The sequence below is a fragment of the Copadichromis virginalis genome, linkage group LG23 (genome assembly GCF_057382275.1).
Source record: "Copadichromis virginalis isolate Kocher_CV1m ecotype Utaka linkage group LG23, C_Virginalis_male_GT1.1, whole genome shotgun sequence".
In the NCBI taxonomy this organism is placed as follows: domain Eukaryota; kingdom Metazoa; phylum Chordata; class Actinopteri; order Cichliformes; family Cichlidae; genus Copadichromis; species Copadichromis virginalis.
In genome coordinates, this window is record NC_140639.1 from 20,787,006 (window position 1) to 20,803,918 (window position 16,913).

Below are 16,913 nucleotides of genomic sequence, written 5' to 3' on the forward strand. Positions count from 1 at the left end.
TTATTTATATAGCACCAAATCACAGCAACAGTTGCCTCAAGGTGCTTAATATTGCAAGGCAAAGACAATAATACAGGGAAAATCCCAATAATCAGACAACTCCCTATGAGTACGCACTTGGCAACAGTGGGAAGGAAAAACTCTGTTTTAACAGGAAGAAACCTCCAGCAGAACGAGGCTCAGGGAGGGGTGGCCATCTGTCACAACTGGTGGGGGTTGATGGGGCAAGACAGGAAGTTTTGCTACATGTGGGGACATTTAGTTTGTTTATTATTTGCTGGGATGTTTTGTTTTGTCTTCTGGATGCTAATTACCTGTTGAGGTGTTTGATCTGTGGTTCTGACCAGACACCACCCGGGCCGATCTGCTGAGCGCTCCACCAGCTCCACCGTCTGACCGCAGCGAACACTGATCTCTCCCGGTCCTCCGGCAGAGAAATCCAACAACACCACGACTAACTCGCAGCCTCCTGACAGCTGCACGCAGACAGGTAGGACAGATTATTTACAGGCGGAAGGTGTCACCGCCGTGTTGTTAAACGATAATAACAGCATCATTAGCATCAGTGCTCCAAGCTCTGAGAGAAGCAGACATTCATTCGCACTCAGTATGCAGAGAGGTGTCTCCTGGAGTCCATGACCTCACTCCCATGCAGCTCACTGGGAGCGTACAACCTCTATTTCTCCAAATGATAAAACCAGGAAAATTCAGAATAAAGTGAGGGAGCAGTCTGAGATATGACTTTATTCCCTGCAGACGGCTAAAAATAAGACTTAACGTGTTTCAAGCTGCAAGGCAGGAATGAGTTCCAGATTACAAAGACACTAAATACAATATAAACTATTAATAAAGAACAAAGTCTCAGATAACTTCAAGACTATGAGCTATGCCTATAAAGTTCAACAGTGTGGAGATGTTTGTCTTGATGCATGCTCAAACATCCAGGTGAGGAAATCCCAGAATGCTGATTCTGTTCATCTGAAAAAGGGTCAACTTTCTTTTCTCCTGAGAGCTAATAAGCTGCTTCTATATCTACGTAATCTATGGTCAATATGCAAACATATAGAAACATGGATCAAGCTTTTCTGGCTTCTCAGCCAACCAAAAAGCCGTCTGTTGGGTTTAAATGACTCGAACTGAGAGCTGATGAGTGAAAGTCACTTCAATTCAGCAGAAACATGACCAAACCACAAACCATGAAAGCCTCTCATATCATCCAAAAACAGCCTTTCTCTGATTGGCCCAGAGAGCAGCATAAAACATCATGTGATCTGGTCACCGTGGTTACCGCTGACTGTGAGCTCCAACACGTGGGCTGCAGCTGGAAGAGAAAACACTTGTAGCGTCCGCAGGGAATGAGACGGGTGTTCCCCAAAAAATCCAACACAGATGTGAATAGATGTGTGCGTTCAGGGAGGAAGCAAAGGTCTGTCAGAAAGGTCAGAGGTCGCTGTGTCAACTGTCACAGTGATCTCAAAGACTGACAGAGAGCCCAAAAAGTTGGACAGGACAGACGGATATATTTCCAATAAGGAACTAGGTTGCAGTACTCATATTATTTTATTCACACGTATACTGGTATTTATTAATTAATTAATTAATTTACATTCATTTAATTAGCTATAAAACAGGGATTTTTCAGAAATTTTCTAAATACTTTTATGTTATTTTATCTTTAAACATGAAAAAAAACTTTTCAGATAATTAATTTTTATATTTAATTTTTATTTTGTAAAAATTTAATTTTTAATTTTATCTTTTCTAAAACTGTAAAATTGTATTTTTTATCCAAAGATTTATTTTAAAATAAAAGGTTTATTTAAAATACTAATTTAAAAGTAGTGTTTTCAATGTTAACTTTGTGTATAACATAATATTTTGATTATAATTTACATTTTTTATCTTTATTGAAATAGTTGTATATAATTGTTTTAATATATCTAAAATGTTTATTTTGCATTTTTTTCCTGACATCTTATTAAGATTTACCTTTTTGGTGGATTTTATTTTTCATAAACATTTAATTTTTTTCTAGTAATCTTCTGAATACTCATATTCAGCACGATATATCATATCGTGCTGAACATTGTAAGGATAAATTCATGAAAATGCAGAAATGTTCCTTATTTAAATGTTTTCTTGCTCTGATGGATCAATTTAGACTCGTTATTATTGTCGCCACTTACATGCTGTCCCTTTAACTCCTCACAGTGACAAAAAAAGTGTATTTTTTCTTTTTCACCGTGTTATAGTCACCAACGCAGTAAAAAATAAAGTCGTCCACCTTCCTCTCTTAACTGTCTCACAAATCAGAGCACAAGCCAGCAGGGTCAGAGTTTCCAAGGTCAGAGGTCACTGCCACTGGCCCCACTAATGAGAAGCGGGTAAAATAAATGAAACGTACCTCATCAGGAGAGCAGAGCAGTGAAAGTTTCTTGAAGGAGTCCGACCATGAATAGTGGAAACTCCCTCAAGCACACCAAAAACACACACCCAGCCAGCTGCAGCAGCAGTGAGGTCATACGACTGCTCGACACACCCTCTCACAGCGTGTCTGTGAGTGTGCGTGCGACTGTGTGTGTGTGTGTGTTACCTTGTCGCTGTCTGCGGTGTTTTGTGACGTTCGGGAGGCGATGGAGACGGTGTCGGGTTGACTGCTGGCATCACCCAGACTGTCTGCGTCCTCGCTCGTCTCCCTGAAACAAACAAAAACATTCGGGTTGTGTTCTAGGGTTCAAAATACTCTCACAGGTCAAAAGTATGTGGACGCTATGTGCGATCTTTTAATCTAGTTTGTTTTCCTCGTCAGTCTGCGCTTCTTATTTCTTCTACTATAAGTCTGAAGCACTTTTTCCTTTATTGACTAAGACATCAACTATTTTCTTCCTCTTGGGTAGGAAAAGTCAGGAAATGATATAAAAGGTCTGTTAACATTTCTAAAAGCTTAAGAGGTTGTCCATAACTTTCCTGATTTATCCAACCAACAGCTCAAACCCAGGAGTAATAAAGGTTTCAGATTTAACTGGCTATGTTTAAAACGTTCGGTCACTTTTATGTATGGGCTCCTGTAATTTTAAAGTAATAAGGACATTCATAAACACAATTGGAAAAAACCTTTGACCCGATCCAACATGAGAAACTTATGAATATCCTTCATGAGCTGGGACTTCGTGGATGCCACATTCGATTGATTGGAAACCTGTAATGGTTTCAGAGACCAGGTGTACTCCAAGTGGAAGTAAACTTAAGTCTGACACAAACAGTTTTTATATATTAAGCACATAAATCTTAATAGCAGAAATAAAATAAGTGCTTTCTCACTGGAGTTTGGAGTTCAAATATTAGCAGCACTGAGAATTAGGGCTGTCGATATAACAGGTCAGGCGTCAGTATTACTGTTTAAAGGCCATCTGTGTGAGCTGACCTGCGGTTGATGCTGCGCTGTCGCCCCAGCGTGGGGTTGGGGGTCTTGGGGAGGGGGATGGGCTCCCTAAGTGCCCCCCGCAAGTGACCCCGCCTCTCCTGGATCACCTGCCGAATGCTACGAACCCACTCCTGCTTCAGCTCCAAAGATGATGCCTAAAAGTAAACAAAAAGAAGGATTATTCCTTAGATCGAACCATCACTGTATGAATGTTTACTCACTCATTCATTGACAGGAGCACACACCTTTAGGACTGTCTTGTTGTCTGAGGTTGGCGTTCGTCCAACCCACAGTGCAAACTTACAGGGGTCGCCCTCTATGTGCTCTGTTACACCGAGCTCAGAGGTCTGAGACAGAGACAAGAAGTAAGAGAAACTTTGTACAATATCTTCAGCCAAATTAGTTCCATTTGTACTTTTTTGATTTGAACGGAGCAAAGCTGGACGTTGTCCTTACCCTCAGCCTGCTCTTGTAGATGTATTTGGTCCGTCCAGATGAGTCTTTGATCTCCTTGCTGAAGATGAGTGACAACTCGAACAGGAAGAGGTGTCGGTCCCGCCCCTTTCTGATCAAAGACTTCGGCTCCCAAACCAGGAAGGAGTCCTGCAGCAGGAGCTCGCCCTGAACATCCAGACCATCCTCCACACCTGCAAGATACAAGACAGTGAGGAGCCTCCAAGACATTTCTGTCAAGTTTTGCTTTTAGTTTTAACCTTTTAAAGTTTATACATTACTTTACAAAAGTCTTGAGCGACTCCCCGTTGCTTTTTACTTACTAAAATGTGAAATAGGTGCAGTGATTTATTTGAACATGTCGAAACACACATGCAAATACAGCTTTTACTATTTTAACGAGCTTGAAAGTCAATATTTGGTGTGACCACCTTTATTCTCCAGCACAGACTGAACTCTCTTAGGCAGCTTTCTTGTCATTTCTTTAAGTCGTCTTCAGGAATAGGCTTCTTGAAGGACATTCAAAGCTCTTCTTTGGATGTTTCAGCCTTTCGCTCTGTTCTCTGTCAACATGATCCCACACTACTTCAATAATGTTGAAGTCCAGGCTCTGGGGAGGCCAATCTATTAATTAATTATTAATTAATTTCCTATCTGGGTCAGAATCTGATGGTATTTTCTGTGTTGATAATTTATCAATTTGAGCACTATCTCCAACACCACTGGCTCCAAACCATGACAGAGCCTCTACCGTGTTTTACAGATGACTGTAAACTGTTTTACCTCTCTGCTGCCAAACCGTGTTATCTTTTGGTGTTTTTCACAGATTCAGCTAAAGAAATGAGAGCAGATGTGGTTTTTTAACAAAGTGTTTAAAGACATAATTTAAAATTAGCTCTCTGCTAAGTTGTCACATGAGTTTGGTGCATTTTATGCTTGAATGATTCAAAGGTCACTGTTAAGTGTCTTAGCAAAGAAGAAATTCTTCTGAAAAGCCAGGTGAGACCTTCAGAAAGCCTGGAAAACTATTGATTAAGACCACTTAAAAATAACACAAGAAAGCTTCACTTCCTGGAAGCAGAATATAAAGAAATGAGGGGTGGCTCCTTGACAGTACTGTATGAAGTTCTTCATTAGATAACGACCGGAACAATTCATAATATGTCCTGACTTCATGTGAAAAATATTCTGTGTCACCTTCCAGCATGCTAACGTGCATAGCATCGTTTGCTCTCTTTGGGACGCTCAGCATCACATCCAGGCCTTCCTTTATCTCGCCTTTTCCCTCCTCACAGCACGCTAGCAGCTCCTGCATCACATTAACACATATACAGGTTCATCAGTGTTTTCCCTGGAAAATGAAGTGCTGAACTCTGTGAGAAATCTTCACAGTGATAAAAAGATGTTTGAGTTTTATATTATAATGGTTTGTGGGTGATTTTAATATTTTTTAAAAAGCTGCAAAGGAAGTTGTATAAAAGAGTAGCGCATTTCTCCATGTTTAAAATATATGATTGCAGATATTTTAGAGAATTAAGCCCAAACCTGCCCCCCAAAAAAGCCAGATATTCCCACAAACCTGCCAAAAAACAAAGAGCATGTCGCCATAAATACGCTAAGAAATAAACAAAATATCTCCTTATAACTGCCAAAAAACAAACAAACAACCAAGATGTCCTCATATGCCTGCCAGAAACAGTCATATGTCCCAATAAAGGCACCAAAAACAGGCCAAATATCCCCAGAAACCCGCCAGCAAGATGTTCTCCAAAGCTCACCAAAAAACAAGCAAGATGTTGCCATAAACCCACCAAACAAACAAGCCAAATATCTCAATAAACCTGTTCAAAAAGAAAAACACAATGTCCCCATAATCCCCCCCCTCCCCCCCCCCAAACACACACACACACACACACTGAGACAATTAGAGGTCAAGTGAGGAGTCATTTCCTCATAGACTTCCATAGAATCAGCCTTAGTTTTACAACAGAAGTCACCTCCCTCATGGCCATCAGCAAAAAAAATAGGGCAACCCTGCAGAAGCTTCACTTTGTATATTTCTTCACTGCTCTGGTTTGAAGTATTAAAGAGTTTGAAAAACAGTTAAAACATCACCCTGAACAGACAAAGTGGCAACATAAAGAAATGAAGCTCAGTCTAAAGGGGGTTACGTGTTCGGCACCTTCAGCCTCCTGCTGCTGCTGAGTTACAACAAAGTTTTCAAACTGACACGAAGCGCTTTTCATTCATTATTCCAGGCACACACGCTGTGTCCTCTGGGCTCCATATAAAGTATTCGGGATTGAAAGCTGTGCTCAGAAAAAATCCTCTGAGGCGCCGTGTTTTCCAAACAGCCAGAGGGATGAAACATTTCCGAGGCTTCCTCTAAATTTAACAGCCTTCTAAACAAAAACAGTTTGGAGCTCTGTGGGAAACACTTCGTTCTCGTGTGTTTTGAATGTGGGGGAAACGTAAAAGAAATTCAGGGCGTACCTTGAGCAGCAGCTGGTATTTGGTGATCCTCTGAACAGGCTTGATGAGAGCCGAAGAGATGGAGTTTGCTAGACCGTGTCTTCTCTGGACCTCCTGTACACACAAAATAAAATGTTAGAGATCATATAAAAGATCATTAATCAAGCTTTAAAGCAGTCCAATAAAATTCAAACCACATTTGTTGGTGACTCACACTTTGTTTTATGGTCCCATAAGCTCTTTTTTATCTTCTTGGTTATGTTTCCTATGGTTGCACTTATTTTTATTTATTTCTCTTATATTAGTATTACAGGGGAAACTGAACCAAGTAAATAGTAAACTGTACTGTAAACTCAAGAACTGATGTTTTGGGAGCTTGAAAAGTGGATTTGTTAAATTCCAAACACATCATGAAATAGCACAAACTTGGCCTATTTTTGCAGTTTTCTTTGGACCACAGTTAGCCTTGACTGGTGACCAGTTCAAGGTGAGTCTGGTTGTCTCAGTTCAACCACAGGTCCATGTTATTTGGGCCAGAAGTCACATGTGTTGTGGCATTTGGACGATAGATGGCTAAAAAACATTTAGCAGTGCTGTAATTTAGCCACAAATAGCCCAATGTGTATGCTATCTGTGATTTAAACATGGTTTCTAACAGTGTGTTACAGATGTGGCCTATGTTCATCCATCAATATCAGAATAAAGAACCAGACAAAAGTTGTAATGCTGTTTTATTTGTTCAACTCTTACAGTTTACAGTAGGCTAGATCACTCAAAGATGCTGAGGTTGATGACTTTTGTGGTGGAAACCCAGATATGCTAAACCAAATTTCCAGTTCCTTGTTTATTCGTTACTTAATTTAAGCCTCTAATTAGTCACTGGAGACTGGATGTCCATAAACTGAATTCATGTCAGGCTGTCGAGATGGTTCTCTGGATGGTGAAAATCTTGGATAATTTGCGTGTCCTTCCATCTGTGTTAATCTATTAACTTCCACCAGCTTGCTGGTGAACATTTTAGCAGTAGTGCTGGGTTGTGTTTTAGAAACATGCTCGAAGGTGTTAAATGTCAAATCAAGTCTCTTACAGGCATTTTGGCCTTGGAGTTCTTCTATTGTAAGATTTCCATTCAGCAAGAAGGAATTCTTCATAAAGAAGGGTAGATGTGAAACTAACTCTAAAGACACCGCCTGGATAATATTAGGAGGTTAACAAATGCTTTTACCAACATTTTTCCAAGATCTTTTTCTGTGATCCGACTTTTCACGGGAAACTGTATCTAGGGAAATCTAGACCATTTAGCTTTTCTTCTTTCTGTTGGCTCAGTGTCTAAACCTCATAGTCAAACATGGTGACTGACTGATGGAGTGTACTTCTGGTGTGATGGAACTAATCTCTGGGTTGGTTGATACTTTGTTTTGTCTCTTGGGGAACGGTAATGACAAAACTGCTAGAATCACAGATATCTGAATGTTGGGCTCTAAATGAGACAACTGATCCCAGGTAGATCTTATTTTTTTCCACAGTGAATTGAGGGACCTTGGTTTCGCCAGCTTAGTTTACATTTCTGTGGCATTAGGTGTCACATTCACAAATTTCCAACCTCAAAGTTTCAAAGTCTGCTGAAGAAGATGAAGCTGCCAGGTTTTGCTTGACATGAGTCCAGAAAACACAGGAAAGCCGTAAACATAGCTGTGTTTTAGTGAAATCCAAACTTTCATTGATGAAACTCTTATATATTTAAAAAATAATATTTGGAATGAAGATAAATAAAGTGCTACCCAACTAAACTACTGGCTAATATTAAGTTGTTAAGTTGATGTTTGTGGTGTTTGAAAAAGACCTCAAAGAACGCCACGCCATGTTGTTGGATGAGTAAACTGGAGTCTGGTTTGTTCCTGCAGTACGTCACGTACATGTGGAACTTATCAGCCTGATAGGGAAATAAACACAGATTAATCATTAGCTCTGTAGGTTTAAAATAAATAATCAACCTGACATCTAAAAAAAAAGGATTATACCCAGGTGACAAAGCAGTGTCCAACATCCTCAGGAAGTTGTTCATAGTTTTCCAGCTCCTTCAGGAAAATACTGCAAAAACACAGAGAAAATATTAATTTTCTCTAAATGCATTTTAATATTCTTTTAATCACAGTTATGGACCTATGATATCTAAACATGCAGTTTGGAGATGTTTAAAACTCATAGATGTCCTGGATGTTTCCTAATGTAATACATCCATTAGAATATTGCAGTGTTATCGCACATTTAGCAGGATATTTAGTGGTACCTGTTGTGGAACTCGTAGATATCCTGGATGTTTCCAAACACAATATCGTCCTTGTTTACAAGGCCAGGCGGGACGTCCTCTGAGCCGCTCGTCATCTCCCACAGGTATGTCTGCAGCAGGTAATCGTATTAACAGCAGAAAGTACAATTTAGTATTATGTAGTACTGTGTTGCGTCACATCCAGTAATCAGAACCCACGAATTCTGAAAATATACCTCAATACACTCCTGCAGATCTCTGACATAGACTCTTTCTGTCTGAAGGAGCTCAGCCATGATGTACCTGAGGACACACACAGGTGTTATCAGAGTACTGCAGTAGTACTGCTACCAGTAATATCTATACTAATATCAGTAATATCAGAGTACTCACTCTTTCTTGCGGGCGGAACGTCTCTTCTCATCACTGACTTGGTGGCTCGGATCGGACAGGTTGACTTCGGGGTCGGAGTCTGACAGACTGTTGGGGATCAGCTCGAGCTCCAAGTCCTTATTATCCTGAGAGGAAAACTATACAAAGTAAACTCACTAAAACACACATACATTTATATTTATTTTTAATATACATTTTCTAAATCTGAATAATCATAGAAGTACAGCAACAGATCTGCCTTCTAATTTCACACATTTGCAGCTTGTATGTTGCTAATAATTCAAAAAGCTGCATTTGTATCATATAGTCCTTCAAATTATTCAATCATAACCTGTTTTACATGGAAATAAACTTTAAATGCAAAGGTTCACACATAAGTAAATGTTGATGTGTTTATTGCAAAAACACTAAGAATCACATCTCACTCACTCACATGTTTTCGCTTTCAAATGTGGAGAGTTCCTGCTCCACAGTCAGTACTTGTGTCGTTTACCTGCGAGCAGCCTCCCAGTGCCGTCTCCAGCAGGTGCCGGTACTGCCCCATCCTGACGGTGAAGTCCCGGTAGCGTTTGTCAACCGTAGAAACACAACGACGGAGCTCAGTGCGGTGGGCGTGGCCTTTAGCCAGCATGCTCTCGGCCAGCTGTATTAGCAGGTGAACCTTTTCCTGCGTATGCTGACAGAAACAAGGTCATAGTTTAGTTAAATTCAACCTCACAACAACATGTGGCTTGCTAGCACTTTTCCTGATTTTAATCATATTCAGGACACAAAATGGAGCTGGGAAATACTTTAATATCCATAAAAATGGTTTGATTTTCTGAATTTTGTTGGGTTGTTCTACATCTCTCGTGGTCTCTTTGTAGCTGTTCAGTATCTCCTTGATCACAATACGTCTCTTAGCGTTTGTTTTGCATCTCATAATGGCCTTTTGTTTCTCTTTAAGGGATTTTCTGGCATCTTTCTCTGTGCACAAACAATCAACACTGAAGAGTAAAGTGCTCACCTATTAAGACTTAGTCTGCATTATGAGAGCATATGGTTTCTTTGACTGACACGTGGACTGGTACACAGATGGCCTTAGTTCATAGCTGTTTGCTGCTCTGCTTTTGTGAGTATCAAACAAAATATTAACAGTCTTTTCAAACAGATGCTTTGGCTAGAGGGTCATTGGCCCCTCAGCGTGTGCATCATAAGGCTGCTGAGCAATCCAAACATGAGCTCAGACTACATTAACTAATTAATTATCTTACTAGGAAGTACTGTTCATAGAAAGTGATAAAATATGATATACATTTCAATAAACTATGGAAAAAAACACACCTTGGCAGAAATGCAGAACTCCCTGTGTTGGATCTGCAGTTCTTGCGTCTCAGCCACTGTCGCCCCAGGTGATGTGTGTGTGGCCAGGTAGTGGTCCCCTGACTGTTGTAGCCAATCCAGAGCCTACAACAAAAGGACACATTAGACAGATGTCCGTTAATAACTCAAAGTCAGCATTTCCAAAATATGATGCGAACACCCAGAGAGTATGCGAGACTTTTCATGCAACACAATTACTGTGTTAACTGATTAGTATTTTGACCTACTCAACAGAAAACTGAAAAATGTATCATGCTGGACAAAACAACAGCACAATGTTTCAAATGACAAAATATTTAATTTACTATCATGTAAGATTGAAAAAGGAAGCAACTTTGTATGCTTGAGAATCCAAGTTGTTTGATACAGTAGCTTGTCTGTTGGAACAGACCACATGAGCCAGCTGTCAGTGGTCATAATGTTATGTTACACCCGATCAGTGTATATGATTTGCTGATTTTGTTGTTAATGAGCATGAATAACAGTGCTAATAATTTAGCAGACCGCATCTACCTGCTGAGCGTGACTCTGGAACATCAGATACTGCTGGCATTGATCCAGTCTACGTTTCTTTAAAGTCCAGAAATGAAGAACTCTGTTTTCTCTCTGGAGGAGCTCACTGAGGATACCTGAGTGCACAGACACATCTGGGTAAGTCAAATTACCACTATAGTTTGCCATTAAGTGTGGTGTTCCTCAAGAAGTGATCCCAGCTCCACTGTAATTCTGTATTTACACCAACAAATGCTTGAATATTTCTCATGTATATATTTTTGTTCACCTTTGACCTGTTGCTCGGGCACCCTGGAGTGCCCAGTGACCTCTGCAACCCCTGTTACCCCGGAGACGGTGACACTGTGGCCAGAGATGGTCGCCATGGTGACACTGTTACGGTGAATGTACTTGAGGAAAACTTCGGCGTTCCGTCTGGCCAGAGTGCAGGCCTGTCGATGACCAACACCACAGACATTATGAGAAAAAGACATGGCACTCGAATAAGCCCGAATATATCTATGATCGATCATTACTGCCGACAGTTTCAGCATTGTGGGAGGCTTGGCTCACTCCATCCAAAATCAAACTTTATTACCAGGTTTAGTAAAGTTTAACTTGCCATTTTCTCCACAAGCACTTACAAATAATTGCTCAAATAGTTACCAAGATGCATGCCAAGTAGAAAGACTTGATTAGGGAAGCACTTTGATAACACTTGTACGATTGGCCCAGATCGTACAACTTTCATAAATGCTCTGGTCAAAATAAACAAACTCATGCTGGATGTTTTGGGACTGCTAAATTTAATACAATGAGAACTTTCCATGACCATTGAACAAGAAAACTGTTCAAAATAAATAAATGTATTCAACTTTATTCAAGTATCCTATTAATAGGATATGTCACTAAAGCCTGACCATGACCGATTACAGCAGCTGATTGGACTCGTTTTCAGCGTAAAATATTAGCAATGCTCAGCTTCTATTTTGGAGTTTGTGGTGGTTTTCCAGAGCTCCTCACCTTCAGAAACGCCTCCTTCTGTTCCATGTGTTTGCTGATGAGTGGCACCAGTTGCTCTGGCTGTCTTTCTCCTCCTGCACACCAGTCCTCCTCCCTGCGGTACTCCTGCTCCAGACTCTCCAGGACACCACACACCTGGAAACAGGCAGGTACACACTTGAAAAAACACAGTATACTACGAATTTCCGGCTGACTGTAGTTTAAATTTTAAATATTTGCACAACCTAAAAAGTAAGTTTGTAAAAACAATGTGTTCTATAGTTAAAGTATTACAATTATTTTTCATTTAAGATAATTATAATATATTACGAGTTTGCTAACCACTCAGTTAAGTGCTTGGCACCGTTTATTTATCAGACGCAGTTACAGTCTCTCGTTACCTGCTGTGACGTCCTGTAGAAGGCAGCAGATGCGTTAACTAATTTAAGTCTGTCTTCAATCCTCAGCATCAGAGTCTGCCAGTGTAGCGCCACCGTCTGGGCACAAGACCTCACTGCATCTGGGTCATAATGACCTGACCTAAGGAGGAAAGCGCAGATGTCAGTTGTTAAACAGACTAATGGCTGGCCTTCCTGAAGAAATGTAACATTTTCATCATTTAACGTTAAATAATGAAAATGAATATTATAAAAATGATTCTTTTACAGTTTGGGAAATGTGAGCTCTCTCTAACACAGAACACCAGAAGGTGACAGATGATCAAAGCTTTTGCTTTGATTGATTCATTTCCGGAAATATTGTGAAGTATAATATAATTGTATGAATTACAATAACAGTTATGGGGTTATGTAACTTTTTCATCTGCCGTCCATGACCTTCCATCTATCCACTGCTCCTCAACCCCTCATGAACTCGTTTGTCATTATAATGTCAACCTTCATAACCTTCTTAACATATTTGCTCCCCTTAAACATCGAACTGTCTCATTTTCCCGTTCAGCTCCATGGTTTACCTCCGACCTGCGTCACCTTAAAGCTAAAGGACGCCAACTCGAACGTCTATTCAAGAAAACCGGACTTACTGTACATAAAGAAATGCACAATGATCATGTTTTGTTCTATAAGGACTGCATTGCCTCAGCCAAATCTGCTTACTACTCTGGTTTAATTAGTTCTAATGAAGGTAACTCCAGGTCCCTCTATTCATTGTTCAGTAAAATTACAAAACCTCCAGACACATTCCCCTCCCAGATGTATTCTGTTGATTTTTGCAATTCTCTTATCTCTTTTTTCACTTGTAAAATCTCAGACATTCACCGTCAACTTAACTCTTTAGGAGCTCCTGACTCTGAAGTAGACTTCCTGGTTACCCCACTGTCTTCCTGTCAGCTATTTTCAAGCTTTACTCTTCCCTCCATAACTGATGTATCTAATCTCATTAAAAAATCTAAGCCATCCACCTGTCAACTTGACCCTCTCCCTACTGTGTTAGTTAAAGCCTGTCTTCCCTCTTTAGCACCTCTCATAACCAATATTATTCATTCCTCCCTGAACACTGGGATTGTTCCTGAAGCACTGAAAAAGGCTTCTGTTATTCCAACTCTCAAAAAGCCTGGTGCAGACCCCAATAACTTTGATAATCTTCGCCCTATATCAAATCTCCCCTTTATTTCAAAAATTCTTGAAAAAGTTGTCGCCGCCCAGCTTCATTCACATCTCAATGACCATAATCTCTATGAACAATTTCAATCTGGTTTCCGCCCCAATCATAGCACAGAAACTGCTCTGTTAAGGATTACCAATGACCTTCTGATGGCAGCTGATTCTGGTCTCCTATCCATTCTCATCCTTCTTGATCTTAGTGCGGCGTTTGATACCATTTCTCACAATATTCTCCTGAACCGGTTAGCTTCCATTGGTATTAGTCATACCCCACTTACCTGGTTTACCTCCTATCTCTCAGACCGCACTCAGTTTATCCAACCTAAATCCCATTCTTCAGCTCTCTATCCTGTTTCTGCTGGTGTGCCCCAGGGTTCAGTATTGGGGCCTCTTTTATTCATTATTTATATGCTTCCTCTTGGTTATATATTCCGAAAATATAATATAAATTTTCACTGTTATGCCGATGACACCCAGCTCTACCTTTCTTCTAAACCCAATTCATCCCTCCCACCTACCTCCCTCTCAGACTGTCTTATTGAGATTAGATCCTGGTTCTCCTCCAATTTCCTCAAACTTAACAGTAATAAAACTGAAGTTTTACTTGTTGGTACACCATCTGTCTTAACCAAATCCCACAGCTTTTCCATTAACGTTGAAAATTCTCCCACCCTTCCCTCCCCTCAGGTTAAGAGTTTGGGTGTCATACTTGATAATACTCTTTCATTCCAGTCTCACATTAATTACATAACACGGTCTGCTTACTTCCATTTACGTAATATTCACCGACTCCGTCCCTTCCTTACTCCCCATGCTGCTGCCATCCTTGTCCATAGTCTTATTACATCCCGTATTGATTACTGTAATTCCCTCCTATTTGGTCTCCCTAAAAGGTCCCTTCATAAACTCCAACTTCTTCAAAATTCTGCAGCTCGGGTCATAACTTGCACTCCGTTAAGTGCTCATATTACCCCAGTTCTTCAGCAGCTTCACTGGTTGCCCATAGAAGCCAGGATAAATTTTAAAATCTTACTTCTTGCATACAAGTGTATCCATAAATCTGCTCCTTCATATTTGTGTGACCTGCTCCATATCACCACTGTTTCCCGCACTCTCAGATCATCATCTGCTATTCATCTTACTGCTCCGTCCTCACACCTTATCACTATGGGGAACAGAGCTTTCAGTCGCTCTGCTCCTCGGCTCTGGAACTCTCTTCCTCCTGCACTAAGAAATATTGACTCCCTCTCCGTATTTAAGACACAGCTCAAAACACATCTGTTTAAACTGGCTTACTCGCTTTAATGCTGATTTTATCTGTTGTCACGCTCTGTTTTGTAATTTTAACTTATTTTATGTATTTTATGACTATTGTTCCTTTTATTAATTGTGTTTTTTGTAAGGTGACCTTGGGTTTCTGAAAGGCGCCCTCAAATAAAATGTATTATTATTATTATTATTATTATTATTATTATTTGTACAAAGGGTTACTATGTACTTGATAAAGCATTGCTATGTCTGTATTTAAGACTTTATAAAAATGTTTTTAAGCCAGATTTTACTGGAAATTAATGAGACCAGTGGTTAATAATTTGATATTTGCAGCTAATTAGCATTAATAATAATAGATTAACTAACCTGACCAAGAGCTCTGCTCTCTGCTGCAGAGCCAGGGCCACCTGGTGGGTCCTCTGCAGGGAGTCAGCATGAAGGAGAGACTGGAGAAAAAGACAAGGCACAGCACATTCACTTCATTTCCGTTAATCCGTCGGGAGGACTTTGTGTGTGAGAGTCCCTGTTGTTGTGGTAACCTCTAAAGCTGACTGCTGTGATGGACTGCAAACACATCAGACTCATCCTCTGCATGAGGGCAGGGTCATTTATTCGCTGTCATGCAGGGTTTCCCACAGGAATCCATTTAGCTGAGCTGGTAAGCTGCTCAGATTTTGATGCATTTCATGTTGTGATAACCTGAAGTCTGAAGAACAGTCACACATATTTACATCTATACATCTATATGTAAATTACTCAGAAAGGGCAATGTTATGGTAAGGCTATAAATACTTTCTTCTTAAAATACTGAACAGATATTTTTTTAGTGTTTGTTACTGTCTTGTGTTTTTTTTTTAGAAAAACTGTTAAGAGATGTTTCTATATTTTTTTCTGTAGAGTGGAGAAAATCCATATTTATATGCTGTTTAGAAACCTGATATCTTAGCATAGTTTTGATGTAGAAGCCATTTAATAATTCTCCTTTTTATTACTTCTTCTAATTGGAGTGTACAGTTTGCATTGTGTGTGCAATAACCTCTATGGCCTGTTGGAGGCGCTCATGCTCCCTTTGCAGTTGCTCAGCTTCAGACAAACAGCTGGAATTCAACATGCAGGAAGATAACATGACCTCCCCCTCAGAGATCCAACCCAGCACCTGAGACAGATACACAGGGACGGATACAGGTCAGCATCATCACCTTTAGTCCCCACTTGGCAGCTGGCACATGTTCATCTGTGTGTGTTACCTGTTTAACCTGGCTCTGCAGGTGTCTCAGCTGCAGATTCTGTTCCAGATGTGTGTGTATGAGATCTGCAATCTGCTGCAGCTCCTTCTGTTTGTCCTGCAGGAGGTGCTGCAGCTCCTCCACCTGAGAGGAGATTCCTCCTTCTGCCTCGGACAGCTCGATACCTGACACACACACACACACACACATACATAGAGATACACATTTTAGACCTAGACGGCGTTTTGGCTGCTAACATCCCCACAAGTACATTAAGACAGCTGTTTGTGTATATCTCTGTTCATATGTGTATGGATGCATGAACCGATGCAAGGTTTTGTCTGTGTGTCTCCATGGCAAATTCAATACGCTGGTTTCTATGGGGACCAGCTGTGTGCTTCAGAGAACAGTTTCCATGGCAACCCCATCCCCCTTTCCCCCCTCCCCCATTATCCTCGGTGCCCCCCCCCTTTCTCCCTCCTAATATCATCACTGTGTTACTGAAGTGGTCAGACGGAGGCTACGCAGGAGCATGAAATGTGCTGACTGATTTCTATTTTATTCTGCTGCATTCAATTCTCTTCTATTCTGTGGAGGTTAAACATAATCAACATGCCATTGTATTGCAACTGTCCTGCACTATTCTGCTTCGTGCCCGTTCGGCCTTTTGCCAGCTTTGCTGTTTGACGCCATCAAAGCCCTCATTAGCCCCTCAAGGAAAGCCAAAACCCCCTCAAGTACAGCTACAAGCCCTGGATTGAAACCAGAAAACCTGGAAGCACTTCAAGGACCACATAGCCTGTTTCAGTATCATCACTACCCCTTCAGTTGTCTCTGCAAACCAACCAGTCCAACAGAACCTTTTAAAGACAAGATTCTCAAAGTGTGACTGGAAACAACTTCTTCGGTCCTTGACTAAATGAAAA

The 16,913-nt window shown here is 40.5% G+C and overlaps 1 protein-coding gene across 4 annotated transcripts in view; it reads right to left on the reverse strand.

The window, feature by feature from the left end:
* The window catches only part of LOC146680770 (kalirin-like), a 59,085-nt gene that overhangs the window by 21,920 nt on the left and 20,252 nt on the right, over window positions 1-16,913 (reverse strand). For all 4 annotated transcript variants that reach the window (XM_085449889.1, XM_085449888.1, XM_085449887.1 and 1 more), the window contains 21 exons: window positions 16,009-16,172; window positions 15,798-15,917; window positions 15,128-15,207; window positions 12,269-12,407; window positions 11,889-12,023; window positions 11,155-11,317; window positions 10,887-11,002; window positions 10,335-10,457; window positions 9,505-9,687; window positions 9,012-9,136; window positions 8,855-8,921; window positions 8,640-8,749; window positions 8,371-8,440; window positions 8,193-8,282; window positions 6,371-6,463; window positions 5,075-5,186; window positions 3,881-4,071; window positions 3,670-3,771; window positions 3,425-3,579; window positions 2,594-2,696; window positions 315-476 (listed from right to left, as the gene is read on the reverse strand). In XM_085449889.1, the coding sequence (XP_085306015.1) occupies window positions 315-476; window positions 2,594-2,696; window positions 3,425-3,579; window positions 3,670-3,771; window positions 3,881-4,071; window positions 5,075-5,186; window positions 6,371-6,463; window positions 8,193-8,282; window positions 8,371-8,440; window positions 8,640-8,749; window positions 8,855-8,921; window positions 9,012-9,136; window positions 9,505-9,687; window positions 10,335-10,457; window positions 10,887-11,002; window positions 11,155-11,317; window positions 11,889-12,023; window positions 12,269-12,407; window positions 15,128-15,207; window positions 15,798-15,917; window positions 16,009-16,172 (2,603 nt within the window). The remainder of the gene's footprint in view (window positions 1-314; window positions 477-2,593; window positions 2,697-3,424; window positions 3,580-3,669; window positions 3,772-3,880; window positions 4,072-5,074; window positions 5,187-6,370; window positions 6,464-8,192; window positions 8,283-8,370; window positions 8,441-8,639; window positions 8,750-8,854; window positions 8,922-9,011; window positions 9,137-9,504; window positions 9,688-10,334; window positions 10,458-10,886; window positions 11,003-11,154; window positions 11,318-11,888; window positions 12,024-12,268; window positions 12,408-15,127; window positions 15,208-15,797; window positions 15,918-16,008; window positions 16,173-16,913) is intronic.